At 35.1% G+C, this 21,114-nt stretch overlaps 1 protein-coding gene across 1 annotated transcript in view; it reads right to left on the bottom strand.

Moving 5' to 3' along the window:
* LOC148944451 (signal recognition particle 19 kDa protein-like) overlaps positions 1-15,076 on the bottom strand; it is a 49,635-nt gene extending 34,559 nt beyond the window's left edge. The window contains exon 1 of the mRNA XM_089099769.1: positions 14,856-15,076. Coding sequence (XP_088955895.1) covers positions 14,856-14,914 — 59 coding nt within the window. The 5' untranslated portion in view covers positions 14,915-15,076. The remainder of the gene's footprint in view (positions 1-14,855) is intronic.
* Positions 15,077-21,114: the final 6,038 nt, after the last annotated feature.

Here is a 21,114-nt window from a genome sequence, read left to right as displayed (position 1 = left end):
TAAATTTTAAGAGCAGAAGAAGCCCCAAAAGCTTGAACATAATACCCTCAGTCTTTCTTGGGATACTGCTGAGATGCCTTATTGGGAATTAGCATTAACACAGTGCATTTTGAATTAATCTTATGACAACATTTATTTTTTGAACATAAAGTCAAATTGGAGGGTGGGCGTGGGAGGGGGTTTAGTTTCCCTCCAATCACTTTTGACAATCAAAAAGGGCATCAGCCCTTTCTATTTTCAATCGAATGAGCCCTTTTCGAAGTTCGTAAGACAAGTCCTTCGATACAAAGTGCCCTGGTCTAAACAAAAACAACCACAAAAATTAATACATTATACCCATATCGATCTTTACTATAAAAATGTCAAGCCTTCCAATCACTTTCGACAACTAAAAAGGGCACTAGGCCTTTCGATTTCCAAACAAATGAGTCCTTTTTGAGTTTCTACGACAACACTTCCTATAAACACCTTATATGCCCCCAGGGCATAAATTACAACTCTTACCCTAAGGGCTGTGAGGGTGGTTGTTATCCTCTTAGACCTAATTTCCAGAACTTTCAACTACGTTAAACAAAATGGCTATCTCAAAAGTTTGATTGGATGTGTCTGGGAAAATGGTGGGTGTGAGAGGGGCGTTAGTCTTTCTCCAATCACTTTCAACTATTAAAGAAGGCACTAGCCCTTTCAATTTTCAATCAAAAGAGCCCTTTTGAAGTTTCTACGACGATGCTTTCAATAAAAACCTTATATGCCCCCAGGGGATAACTTAAAACCCTCGCCCTGAGGCCTGAGGAGGGGGGGGATTGTCATCCTCAAAGACCTAATTTCCAGAACTTTCTACAGCGTTGAACAAAATGGCTATCTGAAATTTTTGATTGGATGTGTTTGGGGGAATGGTGGGCGTGAGAGGGGGTTAGTTACCCTCCAATCACTTTTAACTATTAAAAAGGGCACTAGCCCTCTCAATTTCCAATTGAATGAGCCCCTTTTTGAAGTTTTTATGATAACTTTATCATTAAAAACCTTATATGCCCCCAGGGCATAACTTAATACCTTTGCCCTGGGGACTCTGGGGGGTTTGTCATCCAAAGGTTTAATTTCCTGAACTTTAAACTGCGTGGAAAAAAATGGCTATCTAAAAATTTTGATTGCATAAGTTTGGGGAAATGGTGGGCGTGGAAAGAGTGTTAGTTCCCTTCCAATTACTTTCGACAATTAAAAAGGCCATTTCCCCACTTTCGACTATTAAAAAGGGCACAAGCCACTCCAATTTCCGATTGAGTTACCCCTTTTTGAAGTTTTTACGACAAATTGTTCGACACGAAGTGCCCTGCTCTAAAGGAAAAAAATAATAAATAATACTGTGTGACAACACTGTTCTTATATTCCCCCAGAGTATAACTTAAAACCCTTGCCCCGAGGGTTGTGGGGGAGTGTCCTCCTCAAAAACATATTTTATAACTTGAAATCAACTATGCTGAACAAAATGGCTATCTCAAAATTTTGATTGGATGTGTTTGGGGGAATGATTGGCGTGGGGGGTGGGGTTTTAGTTGCTCTCCAACCACTTTTGACTATTAAAAAGGGCACTAGCCCTTTGAATTTCCAATCGAATGAGCCTTTTTTGAAGTTTCTACGACAACACCTTCTATAAAAACCTTATATGCCCCCAGGGCATAACTTAAAACCCTTTCCCCGAGGGTTGTGTGGGAGTTTCCTCCTCAAAACATACTTTCTATCTGGTAATCAACTATGCTGATCAAAATGGCTATCTTAAAATTTTGATTGGATGTGTTTGGGGGAATAATGGCCGTGGGGGGGGGGGCTAGTTGCCCTCCAATCACTTTCGACTATCAAAAAGGGCACTAGCCCTTTGAATTTCCAATCGAATGAGCCTTGTTTGAAGTTTCTACGACAACGCCTTCTATAAAAACCTTATATGCCCTCAGGGCATAACTTAAAACCCTTGCCTCAAAGGTTGTGGGGAATGTCCTCCTCAAAAATATATTTTCTATCAGGAAATCAACTACGCTGAACAAAATGGCTATCTCAAAATTTTGATTGGATGTGTTTGGGGGAATGATGGGCGTGGGGGGCTAGTTGCCCTCCAATCACTTTTGACTATTAAAAAGGGCACTAGCCACCCCAATTTCCAATCTAATGAGCTTTTTTCGAAGTTTTTATGACAACTCCTTTGATACAAAGTGTCTGTTGAAGAAAGAAGAAGAAAAAAAAACACATTGTGGCCACATCACTCTTTACTTAGGAAGCGCTAGCGCGCTGCCTATGATATTGGATATGTCATACTCAAATGTAAGTATATCTATGTTTACTACTTATTACAATGCACATATGAAATTACTGATGAATATTGCCACGCTTCTCTCTAATTTTCAGCTAAATAACACAGGGGCGTATCCAGAATTTTTTAGGGGGGGGGGGGGAATATGTTGATCTGATAGAAAAAAAATTTAGGGGGGGCGCAAAAAAGGTTGATCCGATAAACTTGCGTTAGGAGCAAGTTTAATTAACGCAACTTGAGTTAATTAAGTAAATTACACTACTTTAGACTACGCTAGGGGGTGCGCGCCCCCTCGCCCTACCCCTTGGATCCGCCACTGAAATAGCCTTTCTCCAGACTATTACTTACCCCCATCTGGCCAGGTTGGCTGATTCGAGGGTTCTCCTCTAATGGTATCATTTCAATATTTTTGGGATGGGTGCCTGTTTGTTGCAGTCCCTGTTGTTCATTGGCTGTGTTGGTCCCAAAGGGCTTGATTTGCAGTGATTTGCTAATAGTAGCAGAGAATGTCTACCTAACCTCAAAAATGTATTGAAAATTCTTATGACCCTTTGTCCATCCTTGTAGTTAAATAAATTCTTAGAAATATTAATTTGTATAAATATTAGCAGTATTTTTTCAGCTGCATTGTAGTTAGATGAATTCTTAAAAATATGAATTTGTATAGATGTTAATCCAATAAGCAGTATGAGTTTTAAGCCGAAACAATGATAAAACTATTTGGTTTAAAATAAAAAGCTTAAATTTCATTTTCTTAAAATAATTTATTATTACAGCATTACGCAGTTTGCGAAGGATTCGTGTAATCCCTTATTTTCCTGAATCATAGGCAGCGCAATGGCGCTGGTAAGTAAAGCCCTTTGAATTTCCAATCGAATGAGCCCTTTTTCAAGTTTTTACGACAAAGATTTCAATAAAAACCTTATATACCCCCAGGGCATAACGTATAACCCTTGCCCTCAAGACTGTAGGGAGAGTGTCCTGCTCAAAGGTATAACTTCCTGAACTTTAAACTGCGTGGAACAAAATGGCTATCTAAAAATTTTGATTGGATATGTTTGGGGAAATGGTGGGCGTGGAAGGGGTGTTAGTTGCCTTCCAATCAGTTTTGACTATTGAAAAGGGCACTAGCCATTTCAATTTCCAATCGAATGAGCCCTTTTTGAAGTTTCTACAACGAAGCATTCTATAGAAGCCTTACATACCCCAACGACAAAAATTACACCTCTTGCCATAAGAGATGTGGGGGAGTGGCCTCCTCAAAAATAAAGTTTCTATCTGGAAATCCTTAACACTTAACGACATGACCACGACAACAAGTTTAGTGGATGTGTTTGGGGAAAAGGTGGGCGAGAGAGGGGGGGGGGCTAGTTACCTTCAAATCACTTTTGACTATCTCAATGGCTATCTCAAAATTTTGATTGGATGTGTTTGGGGAAATGGTGGGCATGGAAAGGGTGTTAGTTACCTTCCAATTACTTTCGACTATTAAAGAGGGCACTAGCCATTTCAATTTCTAATCAAATGAACCCTTTTTGAAGTTTCTACGACAACGCGTTCTATAAAAACTTTATACGCCTCCAGGGCATAACTTACAACCCTAGTGTTGAGGGCTGTGAGGGGGTTGTCATCCTCAAAGACCTAATTTACAGAACTTAAAACTACGCTAAACAAAATAGATATCTCAAAATTTTGATTGAACGTGTTTGGGGGAATTGGTATCAAAGGCACTTGGTATCAAAGGAGTTGTCATAAAAACTTCGAAAAGAGCTCATTAGATTGGAAAGTGGGGTGGCTAGTGCCCTTTTTAATAGTCAAAAGTGATTGGAGGGCAACTAGCCCCCCCCCAAGCCCATCATTCCCCCAAACACATCCAATCAAAATTTTGAGATAGCCATTTTGTTCAGCGTAGTTGATTTCCTGATAGAAAATATATTTTTGAGGAGGACACTTCCCCACAACCTTTGAGGCAAGGGTTTTAAGTTATGCCCTGGAGCATATAAGGTTTTTATAGAAGGCGTTGTCGTAGAAACTTCAAACAAGGCTCATTCGATTGGAAATTCAAAGGGCTAGTGCCCTTTTTATAGTCGAAAGTGATTGGAGGGCAACTAGCCCCCCCCACGACCATCATTCCCCCAAACACATCCAATGAAAATTTTAAGATAGCCATTTTGTTCAGCATAGTTTATTACCAGATAGAAAGTATGTTTTGAGGAGGAAACTCCCCCACAGCCCTCGGGGAAAGGGTTTTAAGTTATGCCCTGGGGGCATATAAGGTTTTTATAGAAGATGTTGTAGAAACTTCAAAAAAGGCTCATTAAATTGGAAATTCAAAGGGCTAGTGCCCTTTTTAATAGTCAAAAGTGGTTGGAGAGCAACTAAAACCCCACCCCCCACGCCAATCATTCCCCCAAACACATCCAATCAAAATTTTGAGATAGCCATTTTGTTCAGCGTAGTTGATTTCAAGTTGGAATATATATTTTTGAGGAGGACACTCCCCCACAACCCTTGGGGCAAGGGTTTTAAGTTAAGCCCTGAGGGTATATAAGAACGATGTTGTCATAATGTATCATTTATTATTTTTTTCCTTTAGAGCAGGGCACTTCGTATCAAAGAAGTTGTCGTAGAAACTTCGAAAAGGGGTCATTCAATTGGAATTTGGAGTGGCTTGTGCCCTTTTTAACAGTCAAAAGTGGGAAAATGGCCTGTTTAATTGTCGAAAGTAATTGGAAGGGAACTAACACCCTTTCCACGCCCACCATTTCCCCAAACTTATCCAATCAAAATTTTTAGATAGCCATTTTTTTCCACGCAGTTTAAAGTTCAGGAAATTATACCTTTGGATAACAAACCCCCCAGAGTCCGCAGGGCAAAGGTATTAAGTTATGCCCTGGGGGCATATAAGGTTTTTAATGATAAAGTCGTCATAAAAACTTCAAAAAGGGGCTCATTCAATTGGAAATTGAGAGGGTTAGTGCCCTTTTTAATAGTTAAAAGTGATTGGACGGTAAAAAAAACCCCTCTCACGCCCATCATTCCCCTCAAACACATTCAATCAAAATTTTCAGATAGCCATTTTGTTCAACGTATTAGAAATTTCCGGAAATTAGTTCTTTGAGGATGACAATCCCCCCCCAGGCCTCAGGGCGAGGGTTTTAAGATATCCCCTGGGGGCATATGAGGTTCTTATTGAAAGCATCGTCGTAGAAACTTCAAAAGGGCTCTTTTGATTGAAAATTGAAAGGGCTAGCGCCTTTTTTAATAGTTGAAAGTGATTGGAGAAAGACTAACGCCCCTCTCACACCCATCATTTTCCCAGACACATTCAATCAAAATTTTGAGATAGCCATTTTGTTTAACGTAGTTGAAAGTTCTGGAAATTTGGTCTTAGAGGATAACAACCACCCTCACAGCCCTTAGGGTAAGAGTTGTAATTTATGCCCTGGGGGCATATAAGGTGTTTATAGAAACTGTTGTCGTAGAAACTCAAAAAGGGCTCATTCGATTGGAAATCGAAAGGCCTAGTGCCCTTTTTAATAGTCGAAAGTGATTAGAAGGATTGAAACTTCTTATAGAAAAGATCGATATGGGTATAATGTATTATTTTTGTTGTTGTTGTTTAGACCAGGGCACTTTGTATTGCAGGAGTTGTTATAGGAACTTCGAAAAGGGCTCATTTGATTGAAAATAGAAAGTGCTGATGCCCTTTCTAATAGTCTAAAGTGATTGTAGGGAAACTAATCCCCCTCCCACGCCCGCACTCCCATTTGACTTTATGTTTAAAAACTAGATGTTGCCATAAGATTAAATCAAAATGCACTGTGTTAATGCTAATTCCCAATAAGGCATCTCAGCAGTATCCCATGAATGACTGAGGGTATTATGTTCAAACTTTCGGGGCTACTTCTGCTCTTAAAATTTAACCAAATCAGAATAACGTAAGTGTATCTAGAGTATTAAATAAAACAATCAGATTTTTTTGCGCTTGGCATCTATTTTTCTATTCCATGTGAATTGGATGAGGCATGAAACTATATTAAACACTACGATTTGTATTCGTAATTTAGAAACTGATCATATTTTTAAAAACTGCTGAAAAAGTTTCTCCAGCATACAAATAGCGGGCAAAACTATAAAGTCTTAAAAAAACGAAAAGATTTAAAAAATTATTTTTTTTTTCTCTGAAAAGACTATGTCAATATAAAACGAAGAGAAATTAATCAATAAAAACTTTTTCCACAAAATAAGTTTTTCAAAGAAAAGTAAAGAACTCCATTAGACAAAAAATGAGCAAAAATAAAATCAAATAATCTACCAAGCGTGAAACTACCACAAATCAGAATCGATAAGTAAATGAAACCCAAAACGAACAAAAATTACAATAAATAACCGAGTTAAACTGAAAATGAGCAGAAATTAACATGAGTTGGGTTCAATACCCCTATACCTTTCCAAGCCCAGAACATAATCTGCACTTTACTGAAAAAAATACAAATGAATGTGCATTGTCAGTTTTATATACATATACTGATATTTACTGATATTTGATATTTAGATATTTAGAAAATGTCTCTAATAGAAATTTTGAGATAGCCATTCTATTCAAAATAGTCTAAATATCATATAACCTGGCTTTTGGGGTTGAAACAAACCCCACAGATAAGGGGCTAGGATTGTAAGTTATGCCCAGGGGGTATTTAAGGTTTTTATGGAAGGGATGGTTGTTTATGTTCAGAAGAGGCTTTGTCTTCTTCCCTGAAAAAGACTATGTCAACATAAAACGAACAGAAATTAATTAAAAAAAACTTTTTCCACAAAATAAGTTTTTCAAAAAAAAAAGTAAAGAACTCCATTAAACCAAAAATGAACAAAAACAGAATCAAATTATGTACCAAGCATACAACTACCACAAATCAGTATCAATAAATAAATGAAACCCAAAACAAACAGAAATTAAAATAAGTCAAACTCAAAACGAGCAGAAAGTAATATGAGTAGGGTTCTAAACCCCATGCTTTCTAAAAGCTAGAATATAATTTTTATTTGACTGAAAAAAATTAAAGTGAATTTACTGAAAAAAATGTGTATGGTCAGTTTACTGAACAAAATAGAATCAAATAATTCTACCAAGCATACAACTACCACAAATCAGTATCAACAAATAAATGAAACCCAAAACAAACAGAAATTAAAATGTGTTGAACTCAAAACGAGCAGAAATTAATCTGATTAGGGTTCTAAGCCCTACGCTTCCTAAAAGCCAGAATATAATTTGTATTTTATTCAAATTTTTTTTTAAATGTTTTCACTTTTATAACCTTAAGAAATCAAAAATTAATTAAGATTTTATGGAATAAATATCAGCATTAAACTGACAATGGATATTTTTTTCAGTAAATTCATTTAAATTTTTTTTTCAGTTCTTTACTGAAAATGTTTGACACTAAGAACTCAAAATCCTATTCTATGGCCGACAAAATGTTCTTATAATTAATCCTATTTCTAAAAATAACCTTGAAAGCAGTGGCGTTGTTTCAGGCGGGCAATGATTTGGGGAAAAAATGATTTTATAGCCCATGCTCTTAACTTTTTGGATGGAAATTCCTATTGCCCCCCCCCCCTCCCGATAAAGTGTTGGAGCTACATCCCTGCTTGAGAGCTCCGATTCAACTTTGTAATTCCCATTAATTTTAACATGACTGCTAATAAGGTAATTTTTAACATGAGAAGAATTATTATTGTAAGTTAGTCATCTTTCGAGCTCAAATTATTACTACACGCCCACCTTTGTATGTATTTATTATTAGTCAAGAAAATGTGTCAAAAAGGGTATTAATTTTTCTTTTCATTTTAATTTTTCAATTGTGTTTTTATTCTGCATTCACAGAATTTTCATTCAAAACTTTCAAGGGAAATGCTACATTCTCGTCTAAATTACTACGGTGTAAAAAATAAGCAAAGCTAGTTTATTAGATTCAGTGAGTTTTTCGTCTTTAACAGCTTAGACATTAATAATTTTATGAGTCCAAAGACAATCTATCCTTCAGAAATAGTTTAATTGCTTAGGCTATTATCTATAGGTTTAGGTGGTTTCTCTTGGAAAATTCTCCAACCCCATTAAGAATACTCCCTGAAGAAAATTACCCCCTCCCCCAGTCATAGTTGAAAGTACTTTTTTTTTAATTTACTTTCGATTTTTTTTTAATTCATGCCCAGGCTTAACCAAGCCATGATGTAACCAAGACATAATCTGAATAGGGTTCTAAACCCTTTGCTTTTTAAAAGCCAGAATATAATTTGTACTTTACTGAAAAAAAATCTAATGAATTTACTAAAAAAAAATCTGCATTGTCAGTTTAATATACATATGCTGATATTTATTCCTTAAAATCTTAATTAATTTTTGATTTCTTAAAGTTATAAAAGTGAAAACATTAAAAGGAATTTTTTTAAAAGAATTGCTGTATAAGAATTAAAAAGAATATTTTTTTTTGCGATAGAATAGGATTTTGAGCTCTTAGCGTCAATCGTTTTCAGTAAAGGGCTGAAAAAAAAATTCAAATGAATTTATTGAAAAATTTATTCATAATTACCTCCTTTTCTGGAAATACCATTCAAATCATTCGCGTTGTTTCAGGCGGGCAATGATTTGGAGAAAAAATGATTCTATAAACCATGCTCTTGACTTTTCGGATTGAGGTCTCTCTTCCCCCCCTAATAAAATGTTGGAGCTATATCCCTGCTTGTGAGCTCTGATTCCACTTTGTAATTCCCAGTAATTTTAACATGACTGCTAATAAGGTAATGTTTAACATGAGAAGAATTATTATTGTAAGTTAGTTATCTTTCAAGCTTAAATTATTATTACACACTCACCAATGTATATATTTATAATTAGTCAAGAAAATGTGTCAAAAACGGTATTAATTTTTTCTTTTTCATTTTAATTTTTCAATTGTGTTTTTATTCCGCATTCACAGAATTTTCATTCAAAATTTTCAAGGGAAATTGAAATTCAAATGAATTTACTGAACAAAATCTGCATTGTCAGTTTAATGTATATATGCTGATACTTATTCCTTAAAATCTTAATTAATTTGTGATTTCTTAAAGTTATAAAAGTGAAAACATTAAAAAGAATTTTTTTAAAGAATTGCTATATAAGAATTAAAAAGAAAAAGAATACATCTTTTTGGCCATAGAATAAGATTTTGAGCTCTTAGTGTCAAACATTTTCAGTAAAGAACCGAAAAAAATTCAAATGAATTTACTGAAAAAAATATGCATTGTCAGATTAATGTACATATGCTGATATTTATTCCATAGAATCTTAATTAATTTTTGATTTCTTAAGGTTATAAAAGTGAAAACATGTAAAAAAAAAAATTGAATAAAATACAAATTATACTCTGGCTTTTAGAAAGCGTAGGGCTTAGAACCCTACTCAGATTAATTTCTGCTCGTTTTGAGTTTGACATATTTTAATTTCTGTTTGTTTTGGGTGTCATTTATTTATTGATACTGATTTTGTGGTAGTTGTATGCTTGGTAAATAATTTGATTCTATTTTTGTTCATTTTTGTTTTAATGGAGTTCTTTACTTTTTTTTATAAACTTATTTTGTGGAAAAAGTTTTTTTTAATTAATATATTAAAAGAAGGATTACTTATTGTTATACTTCATTATTCAAATTATTTCATTGGCAATTCCATTGTGATGCTCTCTCGATAAATGACATTTTGTATCCAAGGAGGAAGAAAAACAAATGAGAATAGTTCTCTAGGAAAAATTCTGCGAACTCTTCCCAAAACTTTTGAAATAATAACAAACTTAGTTTATATACCCTTTATCGTACCTACACAAGAAATGATCTTTTTTTAAAATTTCGATTCATTTGTAAGCAATGAATGGCTTTTCTATTTAGGGACAGGTCAAATAACTCCCTAAGCCTACAGGCATATTTCTGTTGAGCTAGCGAAATCTCCCACAAGCATCTCAATATGCAAACCTGTCTGCTTAGTTAACCTTTTGTGTTGAAGCTACTTGCCTCAACCTACTTTCTGAAGTGCTACTAAATTCAATTTTTTTAAACAAAGAATCAAAGGTCTATTTCTTCTTAAAAAAAAAGAAACAAAAAGAAACAATACTATTTTTCCCTAGATTGGAGGTGATTAGAAACTAAAAAAAAGTGAGTTTTGAACTGAAACTAAGGAGCAACATTAAAATGAACAGAAGTTATTCTGTAGAGTCAAGAACAAATAGTAAAGCTTATAGCAACTGAATTCTATTAGGAGAATAAAAGTTTGTAAAAAAAAAAAACCTTATTACTTTCCTAGAAACCAGCATCATTCATTTATACAGAAAAAGTTATGCTGGATGAGGTTTAAACTTGACGCCTTGGGATTACAGGGCCTACACTCTACTGACAGAGCCACCAATGCTTGTATATTATGAAAGAATATACAGTTTGAGACTTTATCAAAAGAGTTACATAAAGGACTGATATAGTTCATTATAAATGGGGCCTATGGTAGTTTCATTGGATATAGCTGAAAACCTAGTAGAGAACAAAACACAGCACATAGTAACTAAAAGTTAATATAATTACATAAAAGATCAATGTAAAATCAATTCAATGAATTTGTTTGTAGATTTTATTTATGTTTGCAATTTTTTGCATTATCTATTTAAGAAGTGACATCGAAAGTTTTTTTTTTTGTCAGGGCATAATTTGTTCTGAGGTAGGGGGCAACTGCCCCCTCTGGATCCCAGTTTGCCCCCCAGACCCTAGTTTGCCCCCCAGATCCTAGTTCCCCCCCCCAGCTGAAATTTAGTTTCTTCAAAAATCTTGTCAAAACTAAGTCTGCATAATTCAGAGAAACGGGCCAGTTTTCTTTAGTAATTCTTTGCATTTATGGTACTATAAGGCTTATTTTTTATTTCTCACTGACATTTTCACTTGATCTGGGAAAGTTTGGTCCACCTTCTTTGAAAGCCCCAGCTTTTCCCAGTAGCCCCAGCTTTTCTACTTGAAACCCAAAATGCCTTTTTTTTTAGTGCCATTTGGAACTTAATGATGGTGGAATTTATAGGAAGGAAGGATGAATTTATGAGCAATATTTTTTATAAGAGCTACTAAAAATTTGTCTAAGATACAGGCAATACCAAAATGCTCAATAACAATATGCCCATATGAATACATGTGATATTGAAACATCCAATACCAATACAGCATACAGCCCTTTCCCCAGGTACTATGGAGGGTCATATCATCACTAAAACCATTGATATTGGACCTTTGAACTATTTTGAACAAAATGGCTATCTTAAAATTTTGATCGGATGACTTTGGGGGGAGGGGGCCTGTAGGGGGGGGGGGGTGCTAGTTACCCTCCAATCTTTTTGGTCACTTAAAAAGGGCACCTACAAATTTAATTCCCTTTCAAATGAGCTATAATACATCTCTCTATGATGCTCTGGCCACCCCCTAGTCCTGCTAGAATAAAAAAGGGAGACAGATCAGTGCTACTGATGCAAAAAAAACAATTTTCTTTTTTGTTCAAGGAGGGGGACTGTAATTTCCCTGTAAATGATTTTTGAACATGCTGATTCCAATGGTACACTTTTCATTTTGATCTGACCCCACTTTTGAGGGGTTTCAGGCCTTTTTTAAATCACCATAAATTTCTTTTTGCAATAAACCTTTACTTTTAAGACAAACCAAAATAATAGTCACCATTGCTGAATCAGTCTCAGACGTGAATTTTTTTTTACTAGGTAGTTTTTTTCTAAATGCAGCTTTTAACTTTTGGTTACTATGGGCTGTGGTTTGCTCTTTACTGGGTTGCAGCTACTGCTGCAAACATGATATACTTCTTTTGTCCACCTGCAACTTGAATATGCTTATCCAGTTTGGCATCCTGGCATCTCCTGTGATGAATCAGAAAAAATTGAATCCATTCAAAAAAGAGCCTGGAGAATAATTTTCCAATAATAGTTTAATGGAGAATAGTTTCAAAGCTGGAAACTCTTGAGCAGAGGAGAGGAATGTTGTGCCTTTGTTTAGCAAAAAAAAAAATAAAAATACAATAAACCTTCACACTGAAAACATTTTCCCAAAAGACACTGCCTGTCATATACTGTTTCTGAACCCATTCCTATCTTGTCCCCTGTCCATTGCTTTACCTCTAGGTATAAAAAAACCTTTGCCCCCTTCATTACTGATAAAATAAACTGCTAGCTTTCCTTCTTTTTTTTGGTACTTGTGATACCCAAGTTTTATGTTCATTTGATTCTTTAGTTCTCTCCCCATTTTACATGTTCTCTTTGAAATTTTAATAAGCACTAATTTTATTTTACTCTTTCTTAGTTTTTACCTCTAAAACTTTCTGACATTTTGCCACTTATTATTTTTGACTAATGAATGGTTTTGCCATTCTGATATTATTGTTTTTGGCTTTGTTTTCCCGTTTTATAGTTGTTGTGCTTTTTTTATTTTTTTGGTTTTATGACTCCAAAATGCAAATTTAGTCTTTTGGGGCTTGTTATAGACATTTAAAAAAAAAAATATCTTATAAATTACAAAAAAAAATCATTTGCAGTGTCAAAATGCAAAAAAAAATCTTTCTTGTATTTGATGATCATCATAGACATGGGCGTTGGCAGCATTAGGCAGCATATTGTCTAGGGGGGGGGGGCAGTCAATAGTGTGATGGAGTCTTATCAACTGCTTTTTCCAAACCATCTGCTTTTTCAGCAATATCTAATGTAAATTTGGGTATTTGTTTAGCCTTGTGACACCTGATAAGGAGACATGTTAAGAAAACAATTCTTACTTTAAAATATGTATAATGATCCTAGTTCTTATATTATCCAACGGGAGAACCTTTATCATTAAGTCTTTCCTCTAAAAATCCTCAAAAGAGAAAAAGTTTCCAAATATCACAACGTTGAAAATTCAATGCTTAAGTCTTTTGAAATTGCCGCTATAAACTGCTGCCAAATAAGTTGTTTTATAGAAAGCGTTTAGCACGTGTGACAAAAAATGTGTTTAAAGAAAAAGTAGTGGTAAATTGAAATTATGGAAATTCCGTGCATCTTTTGTAACCTAATCTAACCTCATAACTTCAATTCAAAATCAACAGATTTTTTATATAATTTTTTTTATATTATTTCATTTCTTTTCAATGCCGTGCATATTTTGTATTTTCGGTTTTTCGCCGAAAATACAACATTTTGATTTTCGCCACTGCTATTAATAATTTGTATTTACGCCACTGCTATTTGCCCTTCACCACTGCTCTTTAAAAAAAAAATATTAAAAAGACCGACATGAATGCTATCTATAAAAGAACTTATTAGGCGGCAATTTAAAAAGACTTAAGCATTGAATTTTCAACGTGGTGATATTTGGAAACTTATCTCTTTGGAGGATTTTTAGAGGAAAGACTAGATGATAAAGGTTCTCCCATTGGATAATATAAGAACTAGGATCATTATACATATTTTAAAGTAAGAATTGTTTTCTTAACATGTCTCCTTATCAGGTTTCACAAGGCTTAACAAATACCTAAATTTGAAGGTATAGGGGGGCAGCGGCCCCCACCCTACACCCAAGATCAAAGAAACACACAACAAAAACAAGCTGGTTTTTTTTATGTCACATCACTCATCTCAGCAGCCAATATTGAAAAACACTTCCCAATTTTGGCTCTATTCAAAATTGTGTTCTGAATGACATTGTCTACATTACCAACAATACCACCATAGAGGAGATACATATTTTGTGCTTTTAGTGGATGATTTTAAATGCTCTCACAATTTTGTGTTTCCCCAATTCATTATCAGTTGCAACAACCATCTAAATACCCCTTTATTATCAACACTTTTTCTAAGGATATCACTTTTTTCATGAAGACCTTGCAGGGCTAGTTCATGAAGACCATAAAATAGAATAGCCTGGACAACTGGTCTGAATGTTTCTGGATTTTTAATTTGTTCCTTGAAATCTTGCAAATTCAACTGCTGGTGATTGGAATTTTTCTTTCTTGTATCCAAGAGAAGAAAACATGATGGGCTAGTGACTATTGACCATTTCCAAGATAGCAAAAAGTAGCTTGTATAGAAATTTACTATTGTCTAGGGTATTTCTATCAATACAAGCCTATGGCTTGAAAATAATATTTTTGTTTAAAATAAAAATAAGATTCTACAGGAGATTCAACCCCCCTTATCTTGCTTTTCATATACAATTTTAGGAAACCATAAAAATGAGCCTAAAATTACAATCAAAGAATGTATCTCTACTAGGCTAATTCTAGCATGTCTTTGTTCTAGAGAGCCACTCTTTCACAGCTTTACCTTACATTTCTTGGGCTATACCTGGGACCACTAGGGGAAGGAGATTATACTGTCAGAAAATTGACTATGATATTTGGAAAGAATGTAAACTGTGGAATATGATGGTAGCCTACTACTTTTAGGCTATTAGCATCTTTCCTTTAGAAGTGGCCAACCACTAAAGTGATACCTCAAAATCCACACTTACAAACCTTTCAGGCTCAGAGTGTTTCTTTAATGGATTGAAGCTTGTTATAACAGTTCTTTCCATATTTGCCAAATCCTTCTGTAGATAGGCAACTCACGAATTCTAGTAGTTCTTGTTCTTCTTGAATTTAACAAGGTGTTCGAGCTCTCTTCCGAACCACTTTCACTTCTTTTCTTCTTCGGATCCTTTTTCTGAAAAGCAGTACCTGGAAATCACAATAGACTCCTTTTGGCTTCTAATAGGCTTTCTTTTGATTATTCATTTCAATAAACAAAATGGCCCTTTTTTTCCTTCAATATCAATTCAATTCGTAATAATAACCTTCGTCTTCTTTTTTTATGGCTATACAATTGTAAAGTATTGTAATACCCTTGGTTGTCAAATAACAAACACAAATCAAAAGAGAAATAGATGGCTTATGGGAAATGCGAGTACACAAATCACCTGTTCCCAGCAATTTCTAGGTCTAAGGCCAATAGGCCGGTCGGCACCATTACAGTTCTTCCTACTCGCTCTCTTCTGTACTGGAGACATTCTCCTTTTCATCCTTTTATGACCTTAAGAGAAACCTGTCCTCCTTAAAATTTTATCAAATCTTGATAAAGTCTGCTTTCATCTTTCATATTATCGTCAAATTTTTCTCCAGCAATGAGAAACTATTATTGGGAAGCTTAAAAGCTCGGACAGTCATCTTGAGATGGTTCCTCTCAGTCGCTTATTTTGAACACTCAAATAAAAAATTTTTTTAGGGTCTCAACTTCTTCTCCATAAACCCAACTAAGGCTTATATTCCAACTCATCAAAAGGGGATTCAGCATTAATGATTGAACGTTTAGCCGGTGGAACAGTACATAATTTTCTCACTTCAAGAACGGTGCTAATTCGAGATGGGAGGCTGGGGACTCCCTTGCCCCGAGTTATTATTTTGTTCTGTAATGTCCGGCTTTCCACTGGTTCTCATGACTCCTGTCAACTACACGTCGCCCTATTGGCAAGATTCTCTACTGGAACGTTAGGCGGGAATCCGGGATGGCTGGGAATGTGCTGGAAGACAATATTCCTTCCAGAGTTCCGGAGATCCATTATTTTAACTTTTCAGTTTTCAAAGATCAGTATTTTCTGCTATTTCATTGATATTTTGAAGTAAGTGCAGACCCGGCTGTGAGTACGTTAAAAGAACTATGTTCCTAAAATTGTTGAGGTTTTCAAAAGCTATGAGGCCTTTTAACATCGTTGCAATCTTTGTGGTTAGAATGGATGATGTTGGAGGCATATGCTTCAGACTGTTTAGTGAATATTGAGGGATTATAGCAGCTACTCCAGCTCTTACACCTGCTACAGAACCATCCAAATAAACTATAGTGAGTGAATGAGCCAATGTTCGGCTTTCTTCTTTGATTTACTGTCCTCATGAAATTTGATATTGCCACGTAATAACACTTTTATAAAATATCGACGAAATAAAAACGCAACTTTTTAGGAAAATGTAATTTTTGTCAAAACCTTAAACAATTTAAATCACCCTTGCATAGAAGAGGGCCAGCTTGACCCCACCGTGGCATGTATTAATTTATTTCTGATTTATTTGTGCTTTAACTTTTCAAAACACCGACGAAAAATAAAAACAAAATCACTATAATAATAATTAAGATGACAAGAAAGAACTAATAAAAATCAACTTAATGCTTAATAATATTAGTTCCTAGAAATCTCAGCAATTTAAGATATAACACTCAATTCAAGAGTAATTTTTCATTTTTCAGTACTATAATTATAAAAATAATGTCTTAATTATAACTTGCTTTCACTAAAGCACGACTGACTAGACCCCGACGCCACAACAATTTATTGGTGGCTCACTGCCCATGAAATACGCGCCAGCACAGAGAAAAATGTTGGTGGCGTCCGGTGTGCCACCAGTACCTTAACTTTTTCAGTCTACATTTAGCCTTATATTTTTGCAGTTATTTGCTGATTTTCGAGGGCTAAGTAAGCTAGCGTGCTAAGTAAATTTGTAAAAGTCTATCAGTATTAATGTCAGACCATAAAATGGGAATAAGAGCTTATAGATAGAGTAGACAGCTATACATGAAAGGAGAGCAGAAACCTGCACCTCCCCCCAGAAATTTCACAAGATTTTATCAAAAAATCTTACTCTTTCACTTGCAGCAGTTCTCTTAATTTTTTGGATGACAGGCTTATAGCTTATTTGAAGTGGTTCACAGCAATAAAATTTTCTCTTTACAGATCTTATTTTGCTTTTATATATCTATTAAGAGTATTCACTATTAAGATCTACCTCTCGTCATGAACTGTATTTTGTTATTTCCTCTGTCTTTCCCTTCCTGTACTCTAGTTATCAACGTATTCCACTACAAAATTTTGTTTTTTTATTTTAATCTTAGGATTAAAAATTATGAGTTTCCGCCTTTCAAGTGACTCAGTATGGCGAAGAGGCAAAATATTTGGAATTTAGAGGATTACAAAGTGTCCTTTTCTGTAAAAACTTTCCTTCATGAAACGGCATCACAATGTCATGTATCAACCAAAGATTTGAACTGCTTGGACATATGATTGGATTGGAAAAGCCACAATGCGGCTGTCCAAAGACATAACCGTGAATGTGGCTTTTTGACATTTTTCAAAAACGGTTTTGAAGTTTCAAAAACTAAGAATCGCTTCATCTCTTTTTCTGAGCAGATTTGTAGGAAAAAATTATACCATGATGTCGATAATTTTAAGCCTGATTTTTCAATTATAATTTCACTTTGAAAATTTACTCATACATTGGGTTATTACATAAAAACAGAATCATATTCACGGTTTTGTCGAGGGATTTCAGAGAAAGGCGGTGCAAAACCATGAATATAGCAGAAGAAATGTAACATTCCCGGTTTTGCAAAGGGAAGCCATGACGAAACTGTGAATGTTTTATTATTTTAGCATAGAAGTTAAGAACTAGTTGAAATGAAAAATGAAGATTGTAATGTAAAATCTACTTCAATTCAAATGCTTGAAATGTACGAAAATAAACTGGTACACCAAGCTTTCATTGGTACGTCGTTCAGTCCAGTTCAAGTCATAACTTTCTTCGTCTGCCAAATCCCGGACGCCAACACTGACCGGTGGGGAATTCCAGAAATTTCTCTTTTCAAGTGGAGCATACGGTAAAAGAGTGTCCACGATTTTCTTCTTTTTTGCCTCTGTTCGTGCTTCTACATTTAGATAAAGACCCTTTTTTCTTCGCGCTCTTCTCTAAGAAATCACACTTGGTTTAAGACTCTTCGCCGAAATCTAGTTTGCAAAAAACCGAAAAATGTCATCTGACAAATTTAACTTCCACTTCATCAGTTATTTTGAACGTGAGCTTGCCCGAATTTTTTCACTTTCTCACATTCAGAAATCTTCAATTTGCATTGACAATACTTTTACCGGTTTACTTGACTCTTTGATAACCCTGAAAAGACTTACAAAATAATATTTCTGCCTAACCACAGAGATATTCTTTTCAATATTGCCGTGAAGAGCATCGACAGCCTTGTGAGTATGGCCTTTGGTAAGAAACTTGAGACGAATTGTCCTTCACATCCAAATTGCTATGATCATTCACAAGTAAAGTAAGAGCTGTGAAAATAGTCCAGTTCTTATTCTGAGCTGTGCAATTGCCAGCCCAGAACTAAAAAAAATCAACGCCCGGGAAGTTTTCAATAAGTTTTACGAATGCACTTACTACGTTGTCAGCGTCACGTTTCTGAACAGCTTCGAGGTTTGTACAAGTGGAAATTTCTTGCAGAAGTCTTTGTGTATAGTATTGATTGTAAGAAATCGATTGATTTGGTACATTGTATCTTCTGTAGTGACACGGGTTGAGTAAAAACTGTTTATATGATGTTTAATTTCTTCTTTTACGCTGATGTAGCGGTTCCCACCACGTCACTCAGTAAGAAAACTGTCTTCTTTTTCAGCTTTTTCTATAGCCTTATGCAGTTCGTGCACCACCGTGTCATTCTTGTACCAAGGCGTACCCAAGAACATTTTTCGGCGTACAACTTCTCTTGAAGAGTCAACTGTCAGAGACTTTAAAAAAGTAAACTGTTTTCTTTTTTTCCCTTTGATCTGTTTCTTCCACATGCTTGTCACCAGTTTTCATTCTATTCGGTGTTTCATAGGTGAATTCCAGAAAAAGAGACAGCTCTTTTCTACTCTGTTCGTAAGGAAAGTTCCAATAATTTGCATTAATCTGCTTCACTTCCTCCTCCGTAAACTTAGCCCTAAATTTCATGTAGCAGGTTTCCTTGCACAGTTCAAGTAAGGGATGCTTATCTTGACCTTTCTGGATTCTTTCCTCGATGATGCGGCCCGGCTTTACAGTTCGTAAATTAGCTGAAACTACAGCACTAGTTTCAGCTTCTGCAATTAGTATTGACTGAGGCTCAACTTTAGAGCTATGGAGGTCCAACATCGACGCATTGAGATATGGACTGGTTCAGCATTTGAGTCAGAGCTTCTATCGGGAAAGTGGCCTCAAACTGATTCGATAGATGTTTCTAGTGGTTGGGGAAAAGTAGGGCCCGAATCCAGAATAAGAACACTTGCATCATTAATAGGACAAATGTTCATCTCAAACAGAGTATTCTGGACACGATTCCAGAGGCTCCAAATTCGTGAAGACAGGGCTTTCCTAATTTTTGTCGACCTCAAGTACTTCTGATGGTTCCACAGCTGTTGTGAGTGCTGGTGATGGTTCTACAGTTGTTACGAAAGTACCTTGGAGTAGAGCAAAGTCATGGCTATCACTAGATAAAAGTTGCAAATATTACAAGACAAAACCGTGAATGCACGAATACGTCATTTTTAGTGGCTTTCTGATTGGTGGAAATACATTCACGGTTTTGACATGGAATCTATGGCCACATTCACGGTTTTGCTGCAAGTTGTTGACAATATATTCACGATTTTGCCACGATTTACAAAACTAATAGAAGAAGTCAAGATAGATGAATTTGGACTGCACCAAAAGAAAGAGCATGGTCGAAATAGAATGGGGCGATATATAACTCAAAATGTCAAAAAGTGACATTCACGGTTATGTCTTTGGACAGCCGAAGGATTTTGATTTGTTTTGAATTTTGCATATTGGAAACTGGAGGTGGGGAAGTAATAACTTCAATCATTATTTTGTATTAAATGCAGTTGAAAAGTTTAACTCACATCAACAATTCTAGAAAAGAATAAGTATATTCTTGAACCCTTGCAACCATGGTCATGTTTTGCGTTTTTTGCTCTCTGTTCAACTTTGGCAAAAAATGAGAAATTAAATAGGTCAAATTAATTCAAAAACATTAAATTCGGTAAGCGAATAACTTATTTTAGGCCAGAAACAGATTTTACTTTCTTAGTTTGGCAAAACTACGAAAATACTGAGTTAACGAATTTCGCATTTTACCATATCCGTCTCTAGAAAATTCACTTGGGTTTTGGAAAGAAGAGAAGAATGAGATTAAAATCTTGTACAAAATTTAACCAAATACTCAACTGTTTTTTCAAATATAGGGAACGACTTTAGATTTTTATTCAGCTTTAAATATATTTAATAATTAGACATATTACTACGAGATTTCTTTCACAGAATTTATAAATTGCACTACTGAATTTTGGACCTTCTCTTCCGGATCTTGGAATTGTCATGGAAATCAGATTGAAATTTTGGACTTGAAATTTTGCTGCAACTATTCAGTTTTTTTTTGGATTCAGTATAATTTCGGACTTTTGGTCCAAATTTTACCGAATCTCAAAAATTTTGGGGTGCTTCCCCCCTCTGTTGCGACATCCATGCCTGATAGAATAGAGATTGAAAGCATCATTAACTTGCTTTTACGTGCATTGCGGTGTTCAAATTCTGTCCTAAGTGAATAACTTGTTTTAGGTCAGAAACAGATTTTACTTTCTTAATTTAAATTGAGCCAATTTGGCGAAATTATGAACATATAAAGTTAACGAATTCCTTTTTTTATCATATCTGTTCCAGAAATTCGCTTGGATTTTGGAAAGAAGAGAAGAATTAAACTATTTTATCATATCTGCTCCAGAAATTCACTTGGATTTTGGAAAGAAGAGAAGAATTAAACTCAGTAGTGCAAAAGTCAAGATTAAACTTTTGTGTGAAAATTAACCAAACCTTAAACTTTTCTTCTAATTAGCTGAACGATTCTCGATTTTGATTCGGCTAAAACTGTATTTAATAATTAAACACATCACCCTCG

This window comes from Artemia sp. Qi Xiang Cuo, chromosome 14, assembly GCF_049724085.1.
Source record: "Artemia sp. Qi Xiang Cuo chromosome 14, ASM4972408v1, whole genome shotgun sequence".
Classification (NCBI taxonomy): domain Eukaryota; kingdom Metazoa; phylum Arthropoda; class Branchiopoda; order Anostraca; family Artemiidae; genus Artemia; species Artemia sp. Qi Xiang Cuo.
Note: the sequence above shows the minus strand (reverse complement) of the source record. Positions and strands in the feature narration are given on the sequence as shown.